General features: G+C 38.1%; 1 protein-coding gene and 1 long non-coding RNA gene across 2 annotated transcripts; one reads left to right on the forward strand and one right to left on the reverse strand.

The window, feature by feature from the left end:
• The first annotated feature begins 55 nt into the window (after positions 1-55).
• LOC120463002 (G protein-coupled receptor 4) lies at positions 56-5291 on the forward strand. Its single transcript, XM_039651782.2, has 2 exons — positions 56-167; positions 885-5291. The coding sequence occupies exon 2, from the start codon at positions 892-894 to the stop codon at positions 1903-1905; it is 1014 nt and encodes a 337-aa protein (XP_039507716.2). The 5' UTR covers positions 56-167; positions 885-891; the 3' UTR covers positions 1906-5291.
• On the reverse strand, positions 5094-24454 carry LOC148977176 (uncharacterized). Its single transcript, XR_016145559.1, has 3 exons — positions 24353-24454; positions 24092-24193; positions 5094-5279 (listed from the first exon to the last, which is right to left on the reverse strand). It is a non-coding gene; the product is annotated as an uncharacterized LOC148977176 (long non-coding RNA).
• Between the last annotated feature and the right edge of the window lie 1486 nt (positions 24455-25940).

Below are 25940 nucleotides of genomic sequence, written 5' to 3' on the forward strand. Positions count from 1 at the left end.
CATCACATCCTCTTGACACATTTCCTTATGTATACGTGAGTCGAGGTTTGTCCCGTGGTAATGTGCATCTGTGGCTGAGCTCATTCACTCTGAAGTCACAGTGTGAAGTCTTCATATTTTTTTTTCCTGTGGCAAATGCGGTGAATTGGTAAATCGGAACCTTTAGCGTAAGTTATTTATTTAGTTATTCATATTTATACTTTGGATTTAAGATATCAGATATTACAATAGCAAATTCACTAAACAGTTTTGCCGCTTGTGTAAATACTTTTATTTTCCCACAAACCACCCACAATGCTGGTAACTATAGTAACTAAATGTGCTGAAATGCTGTACCACATTAAATTAAATTATTCTTTCTTAACAAAATTTGGGAGGAGCACATTTAGTTAATAGACACGAGTGGAGTGCACCTTGCAATCAATGATGAGTTGTATATATAGATTCAGCAATCTCACCCCAATCCATTTGCGCTTTGCCAAAGGGGTTTGATTGAAGTAATCAAGTATGTTACTCTAAAAATACATAGATTGGATGACTTGGTAGTCACTTTAGATAAAAGCAACTGTTAAGAGAATAAAATGCAAATTGCATTCCAACTTGTTTCTTGGCATATTTGTGCCATTACCTGATTTTCTGTATACTATTCCTCATGTGAAGTGGGAACTAAAACTCTGCAATTCATTATTAGTGAATTCCCCCTACAGGATTTTGAAATACTTGTTCTGTAAATGTTTATTCCCCATGCATAATGCTGCAAAATCTATTTATACTACAGATGAAACTGTTACATAAATGCTTGTCAGTAGGAAAACATACATTTATTTGTTTTGTAAATATATGCTTCAAAACCATGTAAATAACAGAATACCATTCCGTCATAGCCAAAATATGGAGAACCACTTCGATGTAAGTGCCCTCAACAACCAGAGCGTCCCATCAGCTCTGGGAAATGCTTGCGGAATCGACTTCAGTCAAGACGGCATCTTCCTTCCCATCCTGTATGGAATCTTCTTCATCATTGGCATCCCTTTGAACCTGTTGGCGCTTTTTGGGCTCTACAAACTAATCCAATCAGAGAACGTTCTACCCGTGTACGTCATTAACCTGCTAATCGCAGATCTAATTCAACTCCTGAGTTTGCCTTTATGGATAGACTACTATGCCAACGGACACTACTGGCGCTTCGGAACCCGGAGTTGTCAGTTTACGGGTCTGATTTTTTACATTAGCATTTACGCCGGCATCTTCTTCATGTGTATCATCGCTCTAGAGCGTCATCTGGCCATCGCCAGACCTCTCAGCTTCAAGCATTTGCGTAACTTGAGGTTTGCCCCCTGGATAGCACTCGCCATTTGGATACTAATTGCGGTGCCACCTACCGTCGCATTTGACAAGCTCTTTCCCAAGCAGGAAAATTACACTCTTTGTATCGAGAAGTATCCCTCAGAGGGCAGTTTCATCACCTACAGGCTGATTACTCTGCTTGTGTCCTTCATCATACCCCTAAGCTTCATTGTTTGTCTCCACAGAGAGACCGTCCGCTCACTGATGGCAATCAACTCGCTTTTATCCGAGGATAAGAGGAGTATCAGGGGTCTGCTCACCCTTCTAGTGGCTGTATTTGTCACGGTGCTGGGGCCCTATCATTTCATCGGCTGTGTGAAGTACGTCGGACTGCTGATACACAGCAATGCGTGCGTTTGGGAGAAGGCTGTGTTTGTGCCATATCAGTTAACACGAGGCTTTCTGAGCCTTAACAGCTTGCTGGATCCTGTGTTTTACATCTTTCTCCGCAGAGACTTCCGTGACACCACTGGGAACTACTTGCCCTGCCTGAGGAGATCGAGGACCAAATCGTGCCGGACAGAGAAACCAACGTGCTCCAGTCAAGACTGTGATTAAATATTTACCCCTGGTTATATACAGTTTTTGAAATACAATTTGGACAAATAACTATATGAAACAATGCCAAAATCATGAGGCCATATAACAGGATCTATGGTGGAGCCATCATTGAACTCTTTTCCCATCAACGTTTAAAAAAAAGAAAAAAAGGTACCAGTCACTGGCGGCATTTTTTAGCATTCACAAACATTTAATGGCCCCTACAATATTTTGTTGTGTGAATATCAGAACACGCAATGTACTGAAAGAAAGAATAGACAAAAAAAAAATACAATTCTAAAGCTCAATGTATTATTTTTTTATCAACACGTGACGGTGGGTAAGTTTCCAAAAAAAAAAAAAAAACTAAGTTTAATCAAAGGCTACATCCAGATCGGATTCAGAACTATGATCAATACATGGACGGAGTAGATCGATCCATCAACTTCTCCAAAGCTTCACAGTCCTTCCTGGGTCGACATTTTATTCGGTAACATTAGGCAGTTTTGATTCATAGGCTGTTAAATGTTGATGATCGCGTTATTTTACAAATGCATTAGCCCACATATACTATCACTTTTTTATTTTTTGCCTGTGTTTTGATCAGGAGATTCCGTACACTTTCAGAAGGTGTGTCATAGCGCCCCCAAAAGTCAGAAAGTCGGAAATTGTTGTCAATGGCTACCCTGGAAATACGATTGAGGGGCCATTTCGATAACTAATGTATTATGTAGCCTATACAGCCTGTTCAGTCTGCCCAGCGCATCCACCGTGTGTGTGTCCATGCCTTAGACATACTGACAGTCTCTGTTCAGAATCGATTGGTTCACGGAAATTGGTGGTCTTGTTTTTAAAATGTGGCTCCAGAATCGCGAGCAAGGCGTGGTGGCAACGTTTGCCCACAAAGGTTGTTTTGTAATGTTGCATTATGAAGCAGACATGCCCATATCAGCTCGCACTAAAACTCTCCATTTTTTTTTAATTTATTTATTTTTTATTTCCTTTTTTACTTAGGTGTATATTTTATAGTTAAAGGTGGAATACCTAAGATTTAGATGCCGCTAGAGGGCGCTACATTCAAAACAACAACAACGGCTTTGCTTGATGACGCCGTGGAGGAACGCGGAATGATGGGAACTGTTGTTTTCAACTCCACGGTGGATAAATCAGTCAGACGGGAATCGAAAATTAGTTGTAATGGATGAGGTAAAGTTCGATTTCTATAAATGTTGCGTTTAATGACATGCTTGTTTTTCATTAAACTGAAACAACCGCAAGAAAAGTCAGGTTTAAAAGTAAATTAGTTATCACAGATGTTACTGTACGAGCTCACTGGACGAAGTGACTTATTTTTGTCTCAAATCGTTGCTAATGAATCCTGACTTCGCCCTATGCTGCAATATGCATTAGTTTTGCATTCATTTACAGAAATCAGCTGCTTGAATAACAATAGCTGATGTTATTAGATTTTTCAGGTGAGATTCTCAATTGATTCAGTTAACGGATGATGATCGGGTAAAGTTTTCAGAATGCAGACTCAGCAACGATTGTATTTAATTGTACAGTACAATAACATAGAACAGACGTTATCTTCCATTCATGTCATTAAACATAACAATATTTCTGGCCATACACTGATGAGAAAGTGCGCGTCCGGTGTTACCTGGAGTTGTCCTAGATGTGGCACGGCGCTTCTCGTCCGGTGTGCGACCCCGTTTACAGCCAACAGTTCACATTCCGAGAATAAATGAAAAGAATAATTGTGCTCCATTCCATAACAAATGCGCAAAACAAGCTGACGTTTGTTGCTTGATAGATGCTAACGCACAACTACAACTTCCGCATTTGTTTAGGACTACACGTAGTACGAGCGGAAACCGAGGTATGACGCGATTGACTGGCGACTCCCAGCTCACCCCTGCTCACACGCCCCGTTTCCTTGGTTAAAATCTAAATTTTCTCGCGATTGAAACATTGTTTGAAACATTTGGAATATTGTAAGTTATCATCTTAACTAAATATATAACACTGGCCTTGTGATTTTGGGATATTTTAATGCAAAAATCTTAGGTATTCCACCTTTAAGATTAAAAAAAAAATATATTTGGGAGCATATAAACTAGTTTTAAATCTTTGCCCCGTGAATTCTTTTAAATAAAACTGCTTCTACTGAAAGCTATATAGGCCTCTCTGCAATGAGGTGATGACTTCACTGTTTTTTGTAAATTTTGTAAATTTTTTGGCTTCTATATCTCAGAAAAGATGAATCTTTCCCGTAGCGTAAACTAGCTTACGCAATACGAGAGAACCTCTCGTAAGAGAACTAACAAGCTTCACAATAACATACAGACGGATGCAGGTATTCACACTCACAATCTCTCTTTTATCTTTCTTTTCACAATGTCAATTATTTACAGATCTTTAAAACCTGAGGGTCAACCATGTTGCAAAAGTAAAGTGATCACCAAAAGAATTATTTTGGGTGGAGATTAATGTAAATACAGATATTGAATAGCAGTCGAGTCTGAAGTAAATGTAAACAAGATCGAATCAGTGCAATATAATATACAGTTGTCATTTTTGTGCTAATTAGCATAGCCCCATTAGACCCAGCCGGATGGTCTTTTTCTGCTATGTATGTGTGTCATCACGGTCTTAATGATATTATTTTATTTCAGTTTCTTTGTCTGTCGATCATTTCCATGTCTGTACTGTTGGAACTGAATTAATGGCTCTATTCATTATAGACACTGGTTAATTTGTGTGGTTAATCATTTTGTATTGTGAGAAAAAAAATATATTTTAAGCAAACAAGTTTCCCCCCAGCAGCTGAATAAGTCTTTCCTGTTTATATTTTCTGTGTCAAAACATTATTTTTATTTTATTTTAATAACCACCCAACTGGCACAATAATTTTTGCAAGCAACTTACACAAAGATTATTATTTAATTTTATTGCTGAAGAGTTGGGACTGTGTCCAGTGGTGCCATCAGGGCAGTTAGCACTTTCATGACATCGTTTTCTTTTGATTTGAATCCTTTCTCAAAGTAAAATAATAATTGCATCATCGTGACTCATGTTCACAGGTAGCTGAGGTTTGACCGGAAAAATAAGTTCCCACATGAGTTCATGATCAGTATCCGGAAGCTATTCCTGTGTGAAATGGCAACAAGTCACTTTCCAGAAATGTCTTTTTGAGAAAAATCAAGTTGGCCGAATTTAGATCTCCAAGTGCAGTATGTCTCACTGAGAGATTTTTCTGCCAGAATTAATTATTCCACCAACTGCCATCAACTGCAAAAGCAAGACAGAGACGTGGCTTGCCAAGGGTCGCAGCTTGCTTTGAGACCATTAGAGAAGAAAATATCTTCTTTTCTTTTAGTGCAATGAACCTGAGGATAAAACCCACTATGAAGAATTGTTTTTGGCTGCAGATTCCCACAAATGCAATAACTCTAGAGGAAGGCATTGACCACACTTTATATTATATTTGTGATATTGTTTTGTGTCTTTACTGTGTCTGAGTTGAAACGTTTATTGTATATGTCTGTTTTATATTGTATATTCTGTGTAATGTTTTCTATGTCTGCACTGTTATCAATGTTTTACCAGCAAACACAATTTGTATAGTGGATTTTTATTTTTAATTTTTTTATTTTGCATTACCTGTATGTGATATATTTACTGTGGATGCTTCCAGAGAAAATATCATTGCTCTTCCAACAAGAACCACATAGCTTTAAAGAAATATTATGACCATCTGGTTCATTTCATCTTTATTCCCGTCATGAAAGCTTTTATCCAAGTTCCTCTGCAATACAGGAACTTTTGAAACATTCTGTGTTATAGCATTGGTTGATTCCCTCACAGTCTCCTCAAAAATCTGAAAACCTTTGAAAAAGCATTGCATTTCAAAGCAACAATATATGTTCACACCAGCTGTTTTGTTAATGTGCTGCTTCTTTGACTATATCTTCAAAAGTTGTCAAAGTTTTTCTTCAACTGAAATCTGTATTTGATCATATTTTATGGAACAGTGTAGGCAGACCAACTATAACATATGACTACCCACATGCTATTCTCTCTGGAAAAGGACCAAAAAATATGTAGCAGTATTACACAGATCAAATCTTATAGCTTTCTTTGTGCTTTATATGATCAGAGAACTAAAAGAATACATTGAATAAATGCCTTAATGTATTATTTGAACTGTTTCAAAATCATGAGACGTCAGAGTTTTACTGTAAACTTTCTGACTCTTTATACTTCTGTACTTCACTGTGCTGTAGAAGAAATAAATCGCATATTGCAAAGAAAAAAAATATTCCTGTTTATGGTTAATCATCATATAAAAATATTTTCTTGTGTTTATTGATTAATGTTTTTTAATCTATATCTATAACATATCTTTATCTAGTTAACCTTTGTTCTGAAGACATGACATTTTTTTTTCCCAATAACTGCTGAAACAAGCTGTTAACCACATGTTTTACATTATATGTTCTCTGTTCACTAAACTATTACATTTTAAGTTCACTATTAAAGTAATCCATGTGACTGGTTTAGCGTCAATTTTCAATCTATCTATATATATTCTATCAATTTTCCAATGAGCCTAGTTTGCATCTCGAATTTTGGTTGTGCTTTAGTGTAGTGTATCAAGCTCTACATTATTGATTTTGGTAGGTATGTAGTAGATTGTTTCTGGGAGAAATGGCATCATTTTGATTTTAGATTAGCATTTGTCTGTTCCTTTAACCTGCCCTGTCACTCACTGGATCACACAGACCTAATTTGTCAATGGGCTCATTGTACAAGCCCTTAGTAATGACGTGAGTGGGCATGATGGGTCTGTGTGGGCCCAGCATCAGAGCTTATTGATCCCCACATCTGAAATGCTCCTCAGATATGTATCACTTCAGGTGGTCTCTTATCAGTGACTTGCAGGCCCATGCACGACATTAATGGAAAATACAAGTCAAAACTTTAAAAAGACTAGAGAGACCCAAATACTTCAGTGAACGTGCAGCTGCTGGCGGATAACCAAGCTAACAAGTCACCTTCGAATTCACCTTTGTATATATATATATATATATATATATATATATATATATATATATATTCATTCATTGTAGCATTAAAAGTTTAGCCTTGCATAACAAGTAAAAAAAATATATATAATTAATAAAACAGTATTTTAAAAAGAGTTGACTGGTCTTTTCTTATTAACTTTTTATTTTATTTCATAACAGACAAAGCGATACGCTATTCTTTCACACTAAAGCTAACATATTAATTATGAATTATGCCCCTTTTACAAATCTGTGGCCTTCCTTCAAGTACAACTCCTACTTCTCCAATCTATTGAAAGGAGAAAGCCTCAAATCTTTGAATGTCAATGTTTTAAATGGTGTTTAAATAATATCTCAACATCTAATTTTTCCACACAATTGACATTTTCCAATAAAAGTGCCTGATTTTGGAAAGGTATTATGTTAAGTTGCATCCACATTTACTTTTTATTTTTTATGCTAATTTCAAAATGTGTTATTGCAATATTGCATTGGTAATAATTAAATTCTCAGTGAATTAATATATAACACATAAAATCCACCTAAAAAAAACTGAACGGTCAGGAGTCATTACAAGCAAATGTTTTGCAAAAGGCAAAAGCTTTCGAATGTAGTGAAAATGTCTTCCGATAACTAGTAGCCTGTTAATATTAGGCGATACTGTAATATTAATAATTATTTTATTTATCACTGGGTGTAGCTCAAACATTAGCGCATTGGTGCTTGCAACACGAAGGTCTTGGGTTCGATTCCCAGGGACAGCAAGGACTGATGTGAATGTTAATGTGTACCTTGAAATGCAATGAAAGTTGCTTTGGGAAAAAGTGTCCGCCAAATGCGTAAATTTAAACCCGATGTGTATTGTTACAATGCTGGTGGTATAGGCTAAATGAAAAAGGTTTACTTATTCCTCGTTTAACATGTACAAGGGATCTAGCACATGTGGCTGTTTACCCCAAGTACACTGCAAACAGCAACAACGCATAAAACCGTGCTCTAGTCCCAAAACTATTCGTATACTTGTCCTGAATAGTATAATTACTTTCATCAAAACTTTGGCTTTGGTAGTCAAATGTATTCTGAAGCAACACTATTTCGCAACCGCTTACAAGGAAGGTCATAGAAAACACATAATGAAAAATACATCTTAAGCTACTGTATGTACTGGAAACTTTGCACTTTCAACATCACAAGGGCACAGCAGGGTGTCTGGAAAAATGTTGCAATTTTTTGGAAATTAAAAAAAACGTACTTGGTTACTAACGTAACCTTGGTTCTCTCTAGAAGAGGGAACGAGTACTGAGTAATATCTTAAGCTAGGGGAAACCTATTTCCACGACATATTAAAGCCCAAAAAATTTCCTTAATTTTGAATGAATGTAAAGTGTATTGGGGCAGCATGCAGACATAGGCAAGACAGCAGGCAACTGCAGCAGCCTATCGAGAGAGGTACTTGGCATCAGATCCAATGGGGGCGCTTCGCGCCCTACTACGTCACCTCCCGCCTAAGCGGGCATGGCCTGGGCCTATAAATAGAATCTCGATGGACTAATATAATCAGGTTTTTCATCACCGAAGTGAACCAGAGTGCGTTGCAGAGTGCGGGCAGAAAATGTTTGGCCTGAACTGTGTAACAGTATGAGTATTACTTCTGCCCATGGAGTAATTTTATTGATCAGCGAGCGGTGCTCAAGCGGTTGCAGTATTACCTCTAGGTTATAAAACCTTATAAATCTAGATGGGGAGGCCCAGCCTGCCACCCTACAGATTAACGGTGTCACGATTTCGATTTTAAACCTAAATCGATCGAAATTAAAAAAATAAAAAATTTTAAAATTAATTCGTCGATGCTGCCACGCCCCCCATGTCACGTCCGTTTGGCTTGCCAAGCGGAAAAAACAGGCGTGTTGAAGTGCTGCGAGTCTAAGGTCAACCTCCTCTGACTTAGCTACAGCCTTTAAAAATATAGCATAGCAACTGTAGATGCAGAAGATCCATCGACAGAAATAGAACAACCTCCTCTTTCATTGAAGTCGCAGGTGTGGAAGTTTTTTGGATTTCCATTGAGTTATGTTGACAACATTCGCGCTTCAAAAAAGCCATAGATTGCAGACATCCTAGTCTCGTGGAAGTTCTGGGAGTCTCCTGCATATTTTTAGAGGCTCCCTGATGCACACAAATTAGTTAAAATCTTCGAGCGAAAGCGAGCTTGCATGCCGAGACAGAAAAAAACTGTGCTCCAAACCGTATTTTGCGCACGGCAGAGAGGGAGAGACCTTGCGTGTGTGCCTCATGAAGCGCATGTAAGAAAGAGAGAGCATCCGGATTGGCCGATTGATAAAAATCGAGAATCGAATCAAACCGTTACCTTAGAATCGAAAATGTAATCTAATTGAGGATTTGGAGAATCATGACACCCCCACTACAGATATCCTGTAAGCTAATCCTGCTAGACCAAGCCCACGACGAGGCCATGCCTCTTGTGGAGTGCGCTCTGACCCCTAAAGGACACTTCAAGCCTCTCTCTGTTTTGATGCGACACATACTCTCGTAATCTCCTGACTGGGAAAAGGAAGTCTTTTTCCTAGTTGTAAACCGGCAGGGCAGACAGAGAAATAACCTGAGCCCTGAACGGTGTGTTGAGGGATTTAGGCACATATCCGTGTCTATGTTTGAGTATGATTTTCAAGCCATTTCACCCAAATTCAATACATGTTGTGCTTACTGAGAGTGCTTGTAAATGTCCTATGCGCTTCACTGAAGCATGAGCCATAAGAAACACTGTCTTGAATGACAGATGTTTCATGTCCAAAGAGTGGATTTGGACACCTTTTAATGGCTTCCAAAACTGTGGAAAGGTCCCACATGGGGACTGAGTGGGGTCTGGGAGGATTCAGCCTCTTAGCCTTAACCTTAACCAAGCAGATAGGAAGCGAATGACCAGATCGTTCTTCCCCAGTGATTGGCCAGTCGCGGGTTTTGTAAATGCCGCTATGGCCGCCACGTAAACTTTGAGTGCGGATGTGGTTCTGCCCTCCCAGAGCAGAGCTACAAGCAGCACTGAGCATCTGTCTTCCCTGATTTGTTTCAATACCTGAGGAAGGAGCAAGACAGGGGGAAACACATAGAGTGGGTAGCGGGGCCAGACGTGGACCAGCGCATCCCTGCTCTTGGAGAAAAACTTCGGACAGTGACCGTTTTCTTGGGACGCGAACAGCGTTCTGCCGAATGTCTCCCACAGCAGTAGGACCGTTTGTGGGTGCAGAGATCATTCTCCTGCTGGAACATTGTTTCTGGACAGTCTGTCTGGTCCCAAATTCAGATGACCAGGCACATGTGCTGCTCTCAGTGAGCGCAGATTGTGCTGAGCCCAGACCAGGAGGCGTTCCGTCAGCCTGTAAAAGTTTCGGACCTGATGCCACCCTGGAAATTTGTGTAGGCCACCACTGGTATGTTGTCCGAGTGGACCAAGATGTGGTGACCTTTTATTCATGGACAAAAATGCCTCAGCGTCGACTGCCATCATTTCTATACAGTTTATGTGTAGAAGCTTCTCTCGTTCTGACCACTAGCCAAAGAACGGTTTGCTCTCGAGCAGCGCTCCCCATCCCGAGGTGGAGGCATCTGTGGACACCAGTTTTACAATTGAGGATGTCCCCAGGTTTACACCTGACTGGTACCAGTCGAGTGCTCTCCAAGGTTTCAGAGCTGTGATGAATTTCTGATTGACCTTGAGGCGAAAAAGACCGGAGGCCCATGCCCGAGGTGGCACTTGCGCTTTTAGCAAGCAGGACTATAGTGCCCCAGTGGAAGGATTTCGTGATGCGCTGAATATCCAGTCTGCGCTCTGGCGACAGTCGCGCTGTCATAGACAGCGAGTTCAGTTCTGTGCCCAGAAAAATATTTTCTGGAGATAAGAAAAGGTGCAGGCCTAGAAGGTGGTGGGACGTGGTCATTTTGAAGGAAACATCTATCCAGCCGATTGCACGCAGGCTGCACAGGCATGTAACGCAAGAAAGCGAAGCAGGTATTGGAAGGCAGCAAGATGAAGGCTTCAGATACAGAGGCTCATCCCGCAGAAGGCTTGTTCTCAAACGGTGCGACTTCTTCACTCCAGATCCAGTGATGCATGAGCTTCGCTGAAGAGGTGCAAAATCAGATTATATCAGCCCAACGAGCTATATTTATAGCCCCAGGCAATGTCCGCTTAGGCGGGAGGTGATGTATTGGATCTGACGTCACCAAGGGCCTTTCTCAATAGGCTGCTGCAGTACAGCCAATAAGCAAGCAAGCCGTCTTGCCTATGTCTGCATGCAGCCGCAACACGTTTCATATTTTTTTATTTATTTATTTTTATTTGACCTTTAATTAACCAGGATAGTCTCCAGAAAAACCAGAAAAATCTCCTTTACAGGAGTGTCCTGGCCAAGAATGGACAGCAGTTGCACTCACAAAATTACAAATAACCTACAAATATAAAATTACAACTCTTAAAAACAGTTGCACATCATCTTCTTCTAGTGACCGAATAATAATTTTGAAATTATTCAGCAGCAGCATACATGAAAGCCCTTTTTCCCAATTCAGTTTTTACAAGTGGAACAGAGAGGGTAAAACAATTTTCAGACCGGAGGGAATATTTCGCGAATACTTTTCTTATGTATTAGACAGTTTAGATATAAAGGGAACAACCCCAGAATAGCCTTATAAATAAATAAATTGGACAAAGAGGGCCAGGCTACTCTGTTATACAATAGAGAACGATGAGTTAGAGGTTTACAATCTGTTATAAATCTCAAAGTGCTATGATAGATGGCATCCAAAGAGGAGAGAAGACGAGAAGCAAATTGATACACCACATCACCGTAATCAAGTTCAGACAAAAAAGTAGCAGAAACTAACCTCTTTCTTACATTAAATGAAAAACAAAACTTGTTTCTAAAGCAAAACCCAAACTTTATTTTTATTTTTTTCTTTAGTTGAGTTATGCTAGAGCCAGAAGTATCATCAATAATGATGCCAAGATATTTATACTCAATTTATCGTAAGATAGTACACAGTATGAGAGAACCTCTCGTAAGAGAACTTAAAAAAAAAAACATTGAATATATTTGATATTGCTGTGTGACATCCTTTCTCACTTCCAGTTTAATTTATGTACTTCATTTCAGAAGATGATGTCTGACTAAAGACTAAAAACAAACTGCATTATGTTTTATTATGAGTCAATGTGTTGATGTGTCTAGGCCCGAATACTTTGTCTTTGATGGTTATTAGTGATTATTTTTATTTGATTTATTCCCTCCAGACTTGATGTAGTGTAAGATGTATTTGTCCTTTTTATTCGGTCTGGATTTTTTTTTTTTTTTTCTGTTCTGTCTTTGTATAATTATTGCATTCTTATACAAACTCCACTAAGCCAACAACCGCACAGTATGTTTCATTCATTACCCACAAAGCTGTAAGCAATGACTGAAATATAAAATATTTATATGTTCTCACAGTTAAATTCATTATATTTTGATATGTGTATTGTTTGAAATAACTGTGTTTGCTAACAATTATCTGACCTCCTACAAGGAGGAAAATTAATTGAGCATGTTGCAAAAATGTGTTTAACACAATGTTGTAATTGTTAATATAATTTAGTGCACATACTAGATGAATGATCATGGCCCTAACCAATGGAAATAGTCAGTTATTATGTCTGAAAAGAACAATTTTTATTTTCAGCACCAGAGACTGTAATGTTTGTTGTGCATTCATTGCCTGTGGCATTACTGAGAGTGAACAAACTGTTCTTGGTCCATTGATTGATGTAATTTGTTGGTTTCAGCAAACAGAGTTACTGTGTTGACCACTGCATCTAAAAAGTGATGAAATGGAAAGATATTCCATTTCCTCCTCAACCCCTCTTTAAAGAGTAGTTATATTTAATCTATATCAATTTAAAATTCACTTTGTCAATCTATCTGAGATTTACCTTTTTCATTTATTTATTTATTTGTATTATGTCTGCTATTATTGCACATGTAGGCTGTCACACACATGACACATTGCATCACATCTTGCTGGTTGTTTAACATTTCTGTTGTTTAACATTTAAATTATTTATTTCAAGTATATATTCTATAGCGCCTTAAAGTGTTACTTCATGATGTATGAATTTATGAATGAAAGCATGATGTCAACATCTTCAGAGATTCGCGTTTTTGTTGTTTACACGGTGATCGTTTTCAAAAACTTGTACTTTGAAACCCGTTTCCAAAAGCTTGCATTTTCAGGCACCCAAAATACTGTGTAAACGTGTGTAAACGTGCACCCCGTTGAATCAGAAACGTAGTTTTCTGGGCTGGTGTCAACATGCTCTTCTTCTTGTTGAGTTTCAACCTCAGATTTTGGATGTGGGCGAGAACAACTTCTCGATGCTGAATCGCCTGCTCTTGTGACTGAGCCAGAATCAGCTAGTCGTCTATGTAGTTGAGCACCCTGATGCCCTGGAGCCTCAGATGTGCTAGAGCTGCATCCATACTTTTGGTAAATGTGCGGGGGGCAGGGGTGGAGGAAGTACTGAATCTCAGTACTTAAGTAAAAGTACAAATGAAGAGTTCAGATGCAAAAGCCTCTAAGTGCCATTTGAAATTTTTTTTCTAGAATGATCATTTTTATCAAGCTTGTATATTTAAGTTCAGTAATTTTACTTAAATGGCAATGAAGATTACCTATTAATTGTCATTTAAGTGAAATTACTGAACTTGAATATACAAGCTTGATAAAAATGGTCATTTTAGAAGAAAATGTCAAATGGCATTTAGAGGCTTTTGCATCTGAACTCTTCAAATAACCACCAGATAAATATTTACTTTAGTAAAAGTAGAAGTAACACAATGACAACCATACTTAAGTAAAAAGTACCTGATTTTAAATGTACTTTAAGTATTAAAAGTAAAAGTACTTGTATAATAATTGATTCTCTTAATGACTATTTTCTAATGATTAATAAAACATTTAATTCTAACTCATTCAACCTAATACTCCTATAATGATGTTCAATAATGATTGAAAAAAAATTGTCACCATTTCTGAAACAAGCTTGCAATTAGGCAATATAAGCCATGCTTATCCTTACTATATGTTAATAACAACGCATTCTCACCCCAAGGCGTCACCTTTGACCATGCTTCAATATTTGACGTTTTAGGCGCCCTTTAGCGTCACTCACATGACGCGATCCTACGGCGTCATCTAACTGACGCTAAAGGAAAGCGTCTGTTAGAGGACGCGGTTAGGTTTAGGTGTGGGGTGGGGGTAGGGTACACGCGATCCTAGGGCGTCATCTAACTGACGCTAAAGGGCGCCTAAAGCGTCAGATATTGAAGCATGTCCAAATGCTTCCCAAGGCGTCAGTTAAGTGACGCCTTGGGGGTGAGAATGGGCTGTTAATAACTATGTTTGGCAGTAAACGCGATTAATTTATGGTGTAATTCTGAACCTCTTGGCTTGCCATAATCCTAACCAAACGTATATTACACGGTGTGTTTCCTATGCATGTAAAAACAAATTTTCGCGTATAAATTGCACGATAAACACACTGCGTGCGAGACGCATTTAGTTGATGTATCTATATGGCAACCAAACATCACTGGTGAGACAAACATGCAACGAACGGACGGTCAGATTACGTTTTGGCAGGGGAAAAACTGATCAGAAAATGTAATGAAAATGTAACAGAAGTTGTAGAAATGTAGTGGAGTAGAAAGTATAATAATTGCTGCAAAATGTAACGAAGTAAAAGTAAAAAGTATGCACTATTTATTCTACTTAAGTAAAGTAAAAATACGTGAAAAATGTACTTAAGTAAAGTAACGAAGTATTTGTACTTCGTTACATTCCACCACTGGCGGGGGGAGAGAGCTAGGCCGAACGGAATAACCTGATATTGGTACGCTTCGCGAACCTCTGGAACTTCCTCTGAGATGGAAGCATGGATATATGGAAGTATGCGTCCTTTAGATCTATCGTGAAAAACCAATTCTCGGATTGAATTTGTCTCATGATTGTGGGAATAGTGAGCATCTTAAACCTGAATCTCGTCAGAGAGCGGTTCAGGTGCCTGGGATCTGTTATCGGACGCAACCCCCCATCCTTCTTGGGAACTATGAAATAGCGGCTGTAAAATATGAAGTAACTCCCTGTCCAGTGGAGGAATACGTTCTTTAGCCTCTTTTGCCAGCAGGGAGTTTACTTCCGGTTCCAATATCCGACCCTGCACTGGGGTGACTACAGTCCAGACCACCCCGTTGAATCTGGGTGGGCGGAAACTGAACTGCAGCCTGTTCCCATTTTGAATGGGGCGGACAGTGCAGCCAACCCGATCTCACGACCAAGTCGTACGAATTCGACGAATGATTAAAAAGTGGCTAATTCGTAACAATTCATACGACCTCACTCGTACGAATTAATACGATTTTGCTAAATCGTACATATTTTACGAATTGGCCAATTCGTATGAATTCGTACGAATGACCTACCCCTTACCCCGCCCCTAAACTTAACCATCACGTGGGTTTAGACAAATCGTACGAATTAGTACGAGTGAGGTCGTACGAATTAGTACGAGTTAGCCACTTTTTAATCATGCGTCGAATTCGTACGAATTGGTCGTGAGATAGTGTTGGTGCAGCCTGCGTTTGCTGGAAACCGATGTGTCCCGAAACATGTTCAACATGAGATGACGATGTTACTTGACGATAGTTGTCACCATTTCTGAAACAAGCTTGCAATTAGGCAACATACACACCATGCTTATCCTTACTATATCTTAATAACTATGTTTGGCAGTAAATGCGATTGATTTATGGTGTAATTCTGAACCTCTTGGCTTGCCATAATCCTAACCAAACGTATATTACACACGGTGCGTTTCCTATGCACGTAAAAAAAAACAAATTTTCACGTATAAATTGCACGATAAACGCACTGTGTGCGAGACGCATTTAGTGTGACCGGGTTGATATATCTATGGCAACCAAACGTCACTGGTGAGACAAACGTGCAGTGGACGGAGGGTCAGATTACGTTTTGGCAGGGGAAAAACTGATAAGAAAATGTAATGAAAATGCAAAAGAAAATGTAGAAATGTAGTGGAGTAGAAAGTATAATAATTGCTGCAAAATGTAACGAAGTAAAAGCAAAAAGTATGCACAAATTAATTATACTTACGTAAAGTAAAGATACGTGAAAAATGTACTGTAAGTAAAGTAACAAACTATTTGTACTTCGTTACATTCCACCACTGACCACCCACAACACGGGGAGTGCCCTCTAGTGGCCATCAGGTGTTTTAACATCAACTCAAATACATTACAAGCGCTCTCTAGCCAATTGGCAGGTTTTTAAATTGTATCACCAGCAGCCAAACTGCTCAAAGCTAAGAATGTCCTGAGCAATGAATACAAAAATTATTAGGAAATGTTTACCCTCAACATGCAGAACAAAATAAAGAAATATCGAATGAGAACGGGAAAGATGAATGTGCTCAGTTTGAGCAGTGCTAGCCAGAGTCATTATATTTCTTACAGATTGTCAGTGGGCAAAATATATTCAACAGCAATGTTCAATACATTTTATTCAACACATTAATATTCAATTGCCTGGTCAATATCAAAAAGGAGCCATTGCTTATGGTGGGTGTTTACATTTTGATTGAGGGTGGAAGTGTGGCTGGTTGGATGATGGAAGTGCCAGCATGAGTAATGAATTCACAGTTTTGTCAGTGGAAATATGGGTGACTGCCTAAATCCATTAGGAAAATGATGATGGATGAATCAACAGACCCGCATGTGCTTGCTTTTGTTGTACATACAGCTGTTGTTTTATACCCTTTGTAACCTTATCAATGATCTTATGAACCTGTCAAAGATACGTCTATGAATAAAATATAAGCATGTACTGTACTTTACACTAAACACTCATTTTTGTCTGCTTGCTCACTTCAAGTAAAATGAGGAAATGCCAACACTATCTCACGACCAATTCGTACGAATTCGACGCATGATTAAAAAGTGGCTAATTCGTACGACCTCACTCGTACTAATTCGTACGATTTGTCTAAACCCACGTGATGGTTAGGTTTAGGGGCGGGGTAAGAGGTAGGTCATTCGTACGAATTCATACGAATTGGCCAATTCGTAAAATATGTACGATTTAGCAAAATCGTATTAATTCGTACGAGTGAGGTCGTATGAATTGTTACGAATTAGCCACTTTTTAATCATTCGTCGAATTCGAACGACTTGGTCGTGAGATCGGGTTGGAAATGCAACCTAATTCATTTCTACATAATTTCTACTCAATTAATTTCTACATAAAAGATTGCTTTGCATGGGACTGGAAAGAATATGTTTAAATTAAAACCAATTAAAGAAAAAAAAAACTTTAAAAAAAGGTTGAGTGAAGTGAGAAAAGGGGGGCTTGTTTGTGCTTAATTTTCTATTCTGTTTTGTTCTGTTCTGTTTTGTATTTGAAAAGTTTGGACTTTTAGGAGTTACTTCTGTGGTGAAGACTGGACTTGCGCTGGGTTGCAGGGCAACAATTTATCAACTCCAGTTATTTCAATTAAAAAGCAAATACAAAGCTTATTTTGCTTGGATTTACCCTCCATGAACCTGCCGTTGGTAATGCTTCTTCGTTTTTAATGCTTGGTAAAAATAAGGAAACATTTTATATGTGAATCTCAACTGTTTGATTGTCTATATCATCACAACATTCAAACTAGACTCTGTATAAACTTAACCCTAAGTTTATCAAAATAGATAAAAGCATGATGCTAATATAGTTTTAATATATTTAAAGATAGTAACATTTTTGTTAATATATTTGCAATGTATTGAAAAGGGGGAATATATTTAAAATACAACAAAGTAGCCAATAGCCTACTTTTTTCACTACGCTTGTTTTGGTTCAGGAGGAACTGTAAAAGTTGGCTACTGTATATAACTGCACAGCCTCATGGAACGCGCTGATGACGTGTGATGTTTGTGTGAGCAGGGTGTGCTGTATGAAAATACAGTTTGACAGGCAGTTATTAAGGTATTTTAAATGTAGATTTTCAGCAAAGCTGCTTTGAAACAATGTAAGCGCTGTACAAATAAAATTGACTTAACATAAAAAAACAACTGTTTAAATGGCTTAACAACTTAAGCAAAGCAACCGTTTAATCAAATCCTCTCTGTTATGCTGATCACAAACAGCTATAGCTGTACTTCAAAACATTCGATTCATCCACACTGAAACAGCAGTGCCAAACACATGCCTTCATGTGCTATAAGAATAAGTGTAAATTCGTTAAAAATTGTTTCCTATTAAAAATCAATAGAGAACAGAGAATTCCTTGGTTGGTTCATTTGTTATGGCTCTTATCACTATATATTGTTTCATGCACCTTTAAAAAAAATGGTCATGATGTTAATGTTTAAAATACCAGAGCAAATTTGACTTGCTAAAACCAAGGTCACTTTACCTTGAAGTTCCTTTTAGCAGTTTTTAGCAGGTTTTATTAAATGTTAAAAATTTAAAAAAGTTTAAATAAATTGTACTTCTATAGCACGTTTCACAGTACAAATCTAAATTTAAAATACCTTATTGTCTTCATGCCTTATAGTTGCATTTTGCAGATTAGTGCTGGGCGATAATATAGTTTACATTTGATATAATCAAATAATTGAGATTTGCTTTATATTCTACAGATCTATCTCTTTATATGAGTTTAAAGAGGTAAAGTTGGAAATCTATATTTTTATATAGATCTGTATAATTGTTTACATGCTGTGCTGACAAACAATCAAGCAGTAGAGATGTACAGGCCTACTGTATGATTATAATGTACCATCTCAATGATGCTAATTTTTCCAATGTGTGGAACCACAAACAAATTAAATTTAAAGGGATAGATCACTTTGAAATTAATTTTTGATATGTTTTAGCGTACCTCAAGGGCATCCAAGATGTAGGTGTCTTTGTTTCCACAGTATTTTCAATTTTGACATTTTTCAGTCAAACCGTTCTTGTCTATCAGTCATGCACAGAGAAGTCAAAATTAAACATGATTTAATGACTCATAAATGAAAGTACGCATTGATGGCCTAAGACACGAAACGAGCGGTTTGTGTGAGAAAACGAACAGTATTTATATCGTTTTTACCTCTTGTAATCATAGCCATGACAAAATGATCTGACGGCACGGGCGCTTGCGACGGAAGTGATCGTCTGCGCTAGGGTGACCAACTGTCCTGTTTTCCCAGGACGTGTCCTGTTTTCATATAACAATATAACACTTTTCTATCCACACAGAGGAGGCATAACCTACTTTAAATGTATTGAAATTAATAAGGTATCTTTGAGTAACCTTCGAGTATCATTTGAGTTGGCCAATGTTTTTGCTGGGCCGAGTGTCCTGGTTTTTGGTAATCAAAATATGGTCACATTAGCTTGCGCGCCTACGTCACTCTTTGTTTATACAGAGATTTCGGAAGTTTTACCTTTCACTAAACATATTTACATATACGGGAAACCGCAATGGAAGACGATTTCGGTATATCTAAATAGAAACTTCCAAAATCTCCGTGTAAATATTGAGTGACGTCACACACAAGCGATCACTTCCGGCGTAACATTTAACTGATTCAGTTCGGTTCAGTTGGACATTACACAACTGATTCAGATCACTTGGACGTCACTGTGATTACACGAGGAAAAAACGATATAAATACTGTACGTTTTCTCAGAAAAAACGCTCGTTTCGTGTCTTAGGCCATCAATGTGTACTTACATTTACGAATCATTAAATCATGTTTATTTTTGACTTCTCTGTGCATGCTCTTTGGTGGACCACCTTAGCCTCTAGTGTATGACTGACAGACAAGAACGGTTTGACTGAAAAAATGTCAAAATCTAAAATACTGTGGAAACAAAGACACCTACATCCTGGATGCCCTTGAGGTAAGCTAAAACATATCAAAAATTAATTTTAAAGTGAACTATCCCTTTAACCTAATATTTGTAAAATTTAGTTTTTTTATAGCAAATTTTTGTTGACTAAGGACCAGAATCTTTTGCAAAGCATAAATGGAAAATGACTGCATTTATGTAGCACTTTCAACAGTCCTGTGGCCACCAAAGTGCTTTACATTTTGCCTCGAATTCACCCATTCATTCACCAATGGCAGTGTCAGCCATGCAAGGCACCATCCAGCTCGTCGGGAGCTGCTCATGGACCCCTCGACACTTGGTCAGGTGGAACCGGGGATAGGACCACCAACCTTTTGGTTTGTAGACAACCTACATGAACCACTGAGCCACTGCCACCCCTAATAACAATATGCAAGTTGTCGAACGAGATCATATCATGTGACAAATTTTTGGATTATATAATCCTACCTTTATCTGCAGAGTTAATTTAGGGTTTGGCTGAAAAAATCTGCTGATCTATTCCACCATTATGGCAATGCATTCTCATTCAGACATGCACCATGGTTCCCATGGCAATGTCAGCTTTCATTTGCTCTTAACTTATGCATGTTTGCATGCATTCTGGCTCCATTTCTTCTCCCTGGGCAGCTTTCACTTTTATGACTGATTAGCCAAACTGATTTCATATTCCGTCTTGTGTCTGAGACGTTCAGACATCCCATCAACTGCAATCAAACAGAGAGGTAGAATTGATGGACAGGAAAGAGACGCAGAGACCCTAAGGATTTGAATGTTCTGCCCTCCTCTAAACTGATCAGATGCTTGTGGATAGGCAAATGTATTCACTGTCATCTATATTTCAGCACCATACAGATATTCTGGAAGTTCTCTTAGGAAACCTAGAAATCTGGTCAATTACATTTGAGGTCATGCCTTTCAACTTTCTACTATCTATGCTTACTGAGTTTCTTTGAGGGAAACCGTCATCTCCAACAAAGGGACGGTTTGGGTCTAGTTATTGCATTTCATTTTTCTGTGCACTGCGCGGTTGTTATTGTCCATTCTCACTGCAAAGGTCAACTTATTCCCATGCGCTTTCTATGCATTATCTATTCCCATAGTGTTCTCATTTATGTTTCGATTAAATTGACTCTATTTGACATGATGTATATTGTATAATCAATACTGCACAAACTGCAAGCGTGCAGCTGTGAGATTCATTGCTAATGGTTACTCTTAAAGGGCATATTGCAGGTTAGAGGACCCAACGAGTCAATGCATAGAAAAACAATGTAGGAACTAGATTTTCTTTAAAATATACGTATAAACACGCCACAGAAGCTTCTGCAGTCGTTTTTGTGAGAAAATTTTACTTCCGCGTCTGAAAATGGGCGTGGCGGGCGTGACGCAATGAGCGGGAGAGCGGTCGATTCACACAACAGGAAAACAATGAATCGCAATGACATTTCGGACGCTGAGGAAATACTCGTATGACGGATCAAGCCATAAAGTTATGAGCCTGCTATGCTAAAGAGATCAGGGACAGGCCAGGATAATGTCAGACAGAATGGTCAGAGAAAAATTGAGCTGTGATGTGAGGAGAACCAGTGGAGAACAGGACAGGTGCCTTTTAGGTGAGAGACGTACTTATAGTATACACGTTCGCTAACGATATACACTGTGCTCACAATATTGTACAGATTATTATGATCCTATAACAGGCCAGCAGACATTAGTATGTTTAGGGTAGATTTATATACTATAATAAATGTATAAAAACTTTACTTGAGTATATTTCTATACTAAAAGCATAGGCTATACTCGGGTAAATTTTTAATACATATTTTTCACCTTGGTTATAACATAAACAGAACATTAAAGGTTTGAGTATTTAAACAACCAATTTTGTTTTTCAATTACAAGTTTTATTTAGGGCATGACATGACTAAGTTACCTATATAACACTATTTGATGCCATTGGTAGTATACGACGATCAATATTCTTGCTTCGGCATACCATGTTGAACTCCATCATATTGCCGGGATGCTAATCATTTGATCTGAAGTGAACGCTACACACGACCGTGTTTTCCGAGCCGAGAGGAGAAATCCCGTCTCTTCACCTGCTCAAACCGCACCAGGAACGAAAGATAGGCTATATAGCACAGTCACTTTTATTGTAATGGAAACTTGTGGACTCGATCTTGAAGTCCTGACAGGCTGGAGTTTTTGCAATCTCCACAAACACAATATTTATCATGACGATGATAAATTAAAATGCAAAAACTAACGATAGCACACTGACTGACGAGCGCTCTCACTGAACACCAGCCTGCTCTCACTGAGCCGAGGCTGCGGCTCCCTGCTATGACGTCAAATGACGCGACGTTGAAAAAAAAGCCGTTTTTACTAGCAGTCCAAGAAACGCTCACTTTATCTTCTAAATTAGTGCCCTTATGTTGTTTTAAAACATTTTAAATCCTGCATTAACTTTTCATATGGTATTTTCATACAAGGTTATCTATAAATTTCGATTTTTTTTTTACCTGCAATATGCTCTTTAAGGGTGCACATTTCATCAGTGTCGGACACAGAGCTTATGATGGAGGAATAAATCATTTGAGAATGGTTTAAAGGGATAGCTCACCCTAAAACAAGAATCCAATCCCATATTTTGTTCTTTTTTTTTTCTTTTTTTTTTTTGTGAAGCACAAATATGTTTAAAGAATTGGTGTGCAGCTCTTTCCAAAAAATGAAGAAATGAAGTTTGCCCCTTGTTTACTTTGCAGTTTTGTGTTTGTAACAGACCAGAATGTAAGTAATTATTCACTGATAAAATTCCTTTTAGAATCATTGATGATACTGATGGCTAGGCCTGTCACAATAGTAAATAAATAAATTAATCATACGATAAAAAATGAGCTCGATAATTTTTCCAGCCGTGATAATTTCCATTTGCATGCTTGTTTGTTCTCTCTCTCTCTGTTTGTCTCTCTCTCTCTCTCTCTCTCTCTCTCTCTCTCTCTCTCTCTCTCTCTCTCTCTCTCTCTCTCTCTCTCTCTCTCTCTCTCTCTCTCTCTCTCTCTCTCTCTCTCTCTATTCCTTAGCGTAAATAGAGCTTAGACTCTAAAACTTAAACTAGCATTTCTAAACTCTTGCTTCCAGTGTTGTAGTCGAGACCACCTCACTCGAGTCCGAGTCGAGACCGAGACCAGAGAGAGTCGAGTCCGAGTCAAGACCGAGTCCATATAGAGTCGATTCCAAGTCGAGTCCGAGACCAGAGACGGTCGAGTCCGAGTCGAGACCGAGACCAGTGAGGGTTGATAACCTAATTTACTTTTATTTACTTAGAGAAATCCTTTTTTTTTATTTTACTGAATTTACTTAGAGTTTAAAAAATATGATCAGTTTAGGGTAAAAAGGCCACATAGTAGGTGGTGTTAAAAGTAATTACAATTTGTCATGCTCAGTTGTGCACTAGAAAATCACCAATCACTGGGCGTGTCAATCAATTTAAAGAAATATTTTATTAACATACATTAATAATCATGAAAAATATTTTGAATTGAACTCGAGTGGACTCGGGAATAAGTCTGAGTCCTAAAAAAATAATTTTCGATTACGAGTTAATTCCGAGTCCAAATGCACACGAGTCCATGACAAGACCAAGACCATTAAAATATGGTCTCGAGACGAGTCCGAGTCTCGAGTACTACATCACTGCTTGCTTCTTAAACAGATGAAAGTCAATAAAATCAACATGTGGAAAGATATCATGTACTGTTGGAATGAGAAGAGACAGCGCCATTGTGTAAAGATTAACTAATACAGTGGACTTGCCGTAATATGAAAGTTCTGATATAAACAGTCCTACTACTTACAATGGGCATACTCTGCACGAGAGTTGAGCAATGGCCAATGACAGCAGCAGTAAAAGTCATAGAATTGTGTACGAGTACACTTGTACAATATCATATGAATTTGCTGACTTGGTCAATTGTATGAATTATTACTCCTTCGACATGACAATTTATTAGGGGTTCTTACTGATGGGGCAGTGTGGTGTGTAAAAAAAAAAGTTTAAGAAACATCAAATGCTGTGCAAAATGTAACTGCAGTAATGTTCAATCAACCAACACAGACATACTATTGGAAATGTTTACCTTTGAAGCTTTTTGTCTTCTCCGTATATGCACAAGATTGCTGAATTTGTCCCTCTCCACAAAGACAGATTTAACAAACCCTTGACAGCACTTCTTTTTCAGCTGAAACAAAGAGAAACATGTTGAGACAGAGTGTTAAAAAATTATCTGTCTACAAAATATTTGAGAGAAGGACATAAAGGAAAGTAACTGTAATAACACATAAAATAAGAATATGATTTTTAAAGCAAATAAGTTATAACTAAACGTGTTCAACATTACCTGTGAAGGACTTGTTCAGCCTCCCATTAGCTTTTGCGAGAGATGGCCTCTTAAAATTTGAATTAAAGGTTGTTGTGGGAGATGGAGGGGGGGGGGGGTGATCTGTAAATAACAGCAAGACAGAAAAAATATTGAATAACAATTACATTACAAAAAGGTATTAAAGTCATGGTAAGTGCTGTGACTCTTGTGGTAACACCATGGCAAGTGTATGGTGAGGTACTGTGCTTTAACTATGAATACCACAGTAAATCTACTGTGTATGTGTTGTGGTTGCTTTAACTACAAATACCACAGTAAAACATCTCGATTAATGATGTAACTCATTTAGGGAATGAGTGTTTCGTAAGCTAGCTTACGCTACGAGAATACTGAAGCCAAAAAGTATCCTTATAAGTTGTATTAACATATTTGCTGGAGCGAGCAGACCTAAACGAGACAGCTCGCATGCCTATTGGCTGCTCTGCAGCAACTGCTGCAACCAGAGGGACTGCTCGTTATGTAAGCACCAATGAGGGCACTGGCGCCCTCAGTCGTCACATCCTATGCAAATGGGTGTGGGTTATACCTATATAAGCCAGAGCTCGATAGGATGAACCGAAACCAGATGGTAGCACAAGCACAGCAGGGTTACACAACACTCGTTCCCTCTTCTAGAGATAATAAAGGTTACGTTAGTAACTGAGACGTTCTCTTACGAGAGTACTCTCGTGTTGCTGGAGCCCAATTTTAAATGCCGTGAATGCTAAATCTACCACATGTTTGATTAGAGTTGGAGATAAACTGTGCAGAACAGTCGATCGGCAGGAGCAGGGTTGGGCACCCCTGCCATAGACAGTAAAAAAAATGGATCAATGGAAGAAAAAGAAATGGAATGAAATCATTTCCTTCCGAATCTTGCAGAGACAGAGAACGTGAGCTGGAGCTGCACTGTAAAAAATTTCTTGTCAAATTAACAGTAACTTACTGGCAACAATTATCCAGTACTTGCTGTATTTCATTTAACAGTAAAATTACCGTAACACTAACTACAGTACTGTTAAGCATACTGCAAATTAAATAACATTATTTTACTGTAATTTCTTACCATATTAAAGTACAGAATTACACTGTTAATTTTTAATAATACTGTATAGTATGAAATGTTATTGTATTTATTTTATAGTGCTACTGTGTAACCTGTAGAAAATCCGTAGAAATATTATTTTAACTGTTAATGGGAAATAGAAAAAAGAACAATTGAAGCTTTAACTGCACAAGGTTTATTGTGTATTTTCAAACACATTAGTACATTTACATAATATACATTTAAATACATTAATACAATTAAATACATTAATAATAAAAATGTAATATAATACAATAAAAATCATGCATGACAATCATGAACAATTATGCATAAATACATGCAAAAATTATCATGAACAGGTAAAATAGAAAAGATTAAAGGGGTCAATCTATCTGATCAATCTATTAGAAAGATAGTTCATAACAACTCATCCACCCACTCCCTGCTGGGGTAAAACAGCTTAAACTAGTCTAAGATTGTCTATTGGTTTGAGATAGACTGTCTAACTGGTCAGTTGCT

The sequence above is a fragment of the Pimephales promelas genome, chromosome 11, assembly GCF_988280905.1.
Source record: "Pimephales promelas chromosome 11, fPimPro1.hap1.1, whole genome shotgun sequence".
Classification (NCBI taxonomy): domain Eukaryota; kingdom Metazoa; phylum Chordata; class Actinopteri; order Cypriniformes; family Leuciscidae; genus Pimephales; species Pimephales promelas.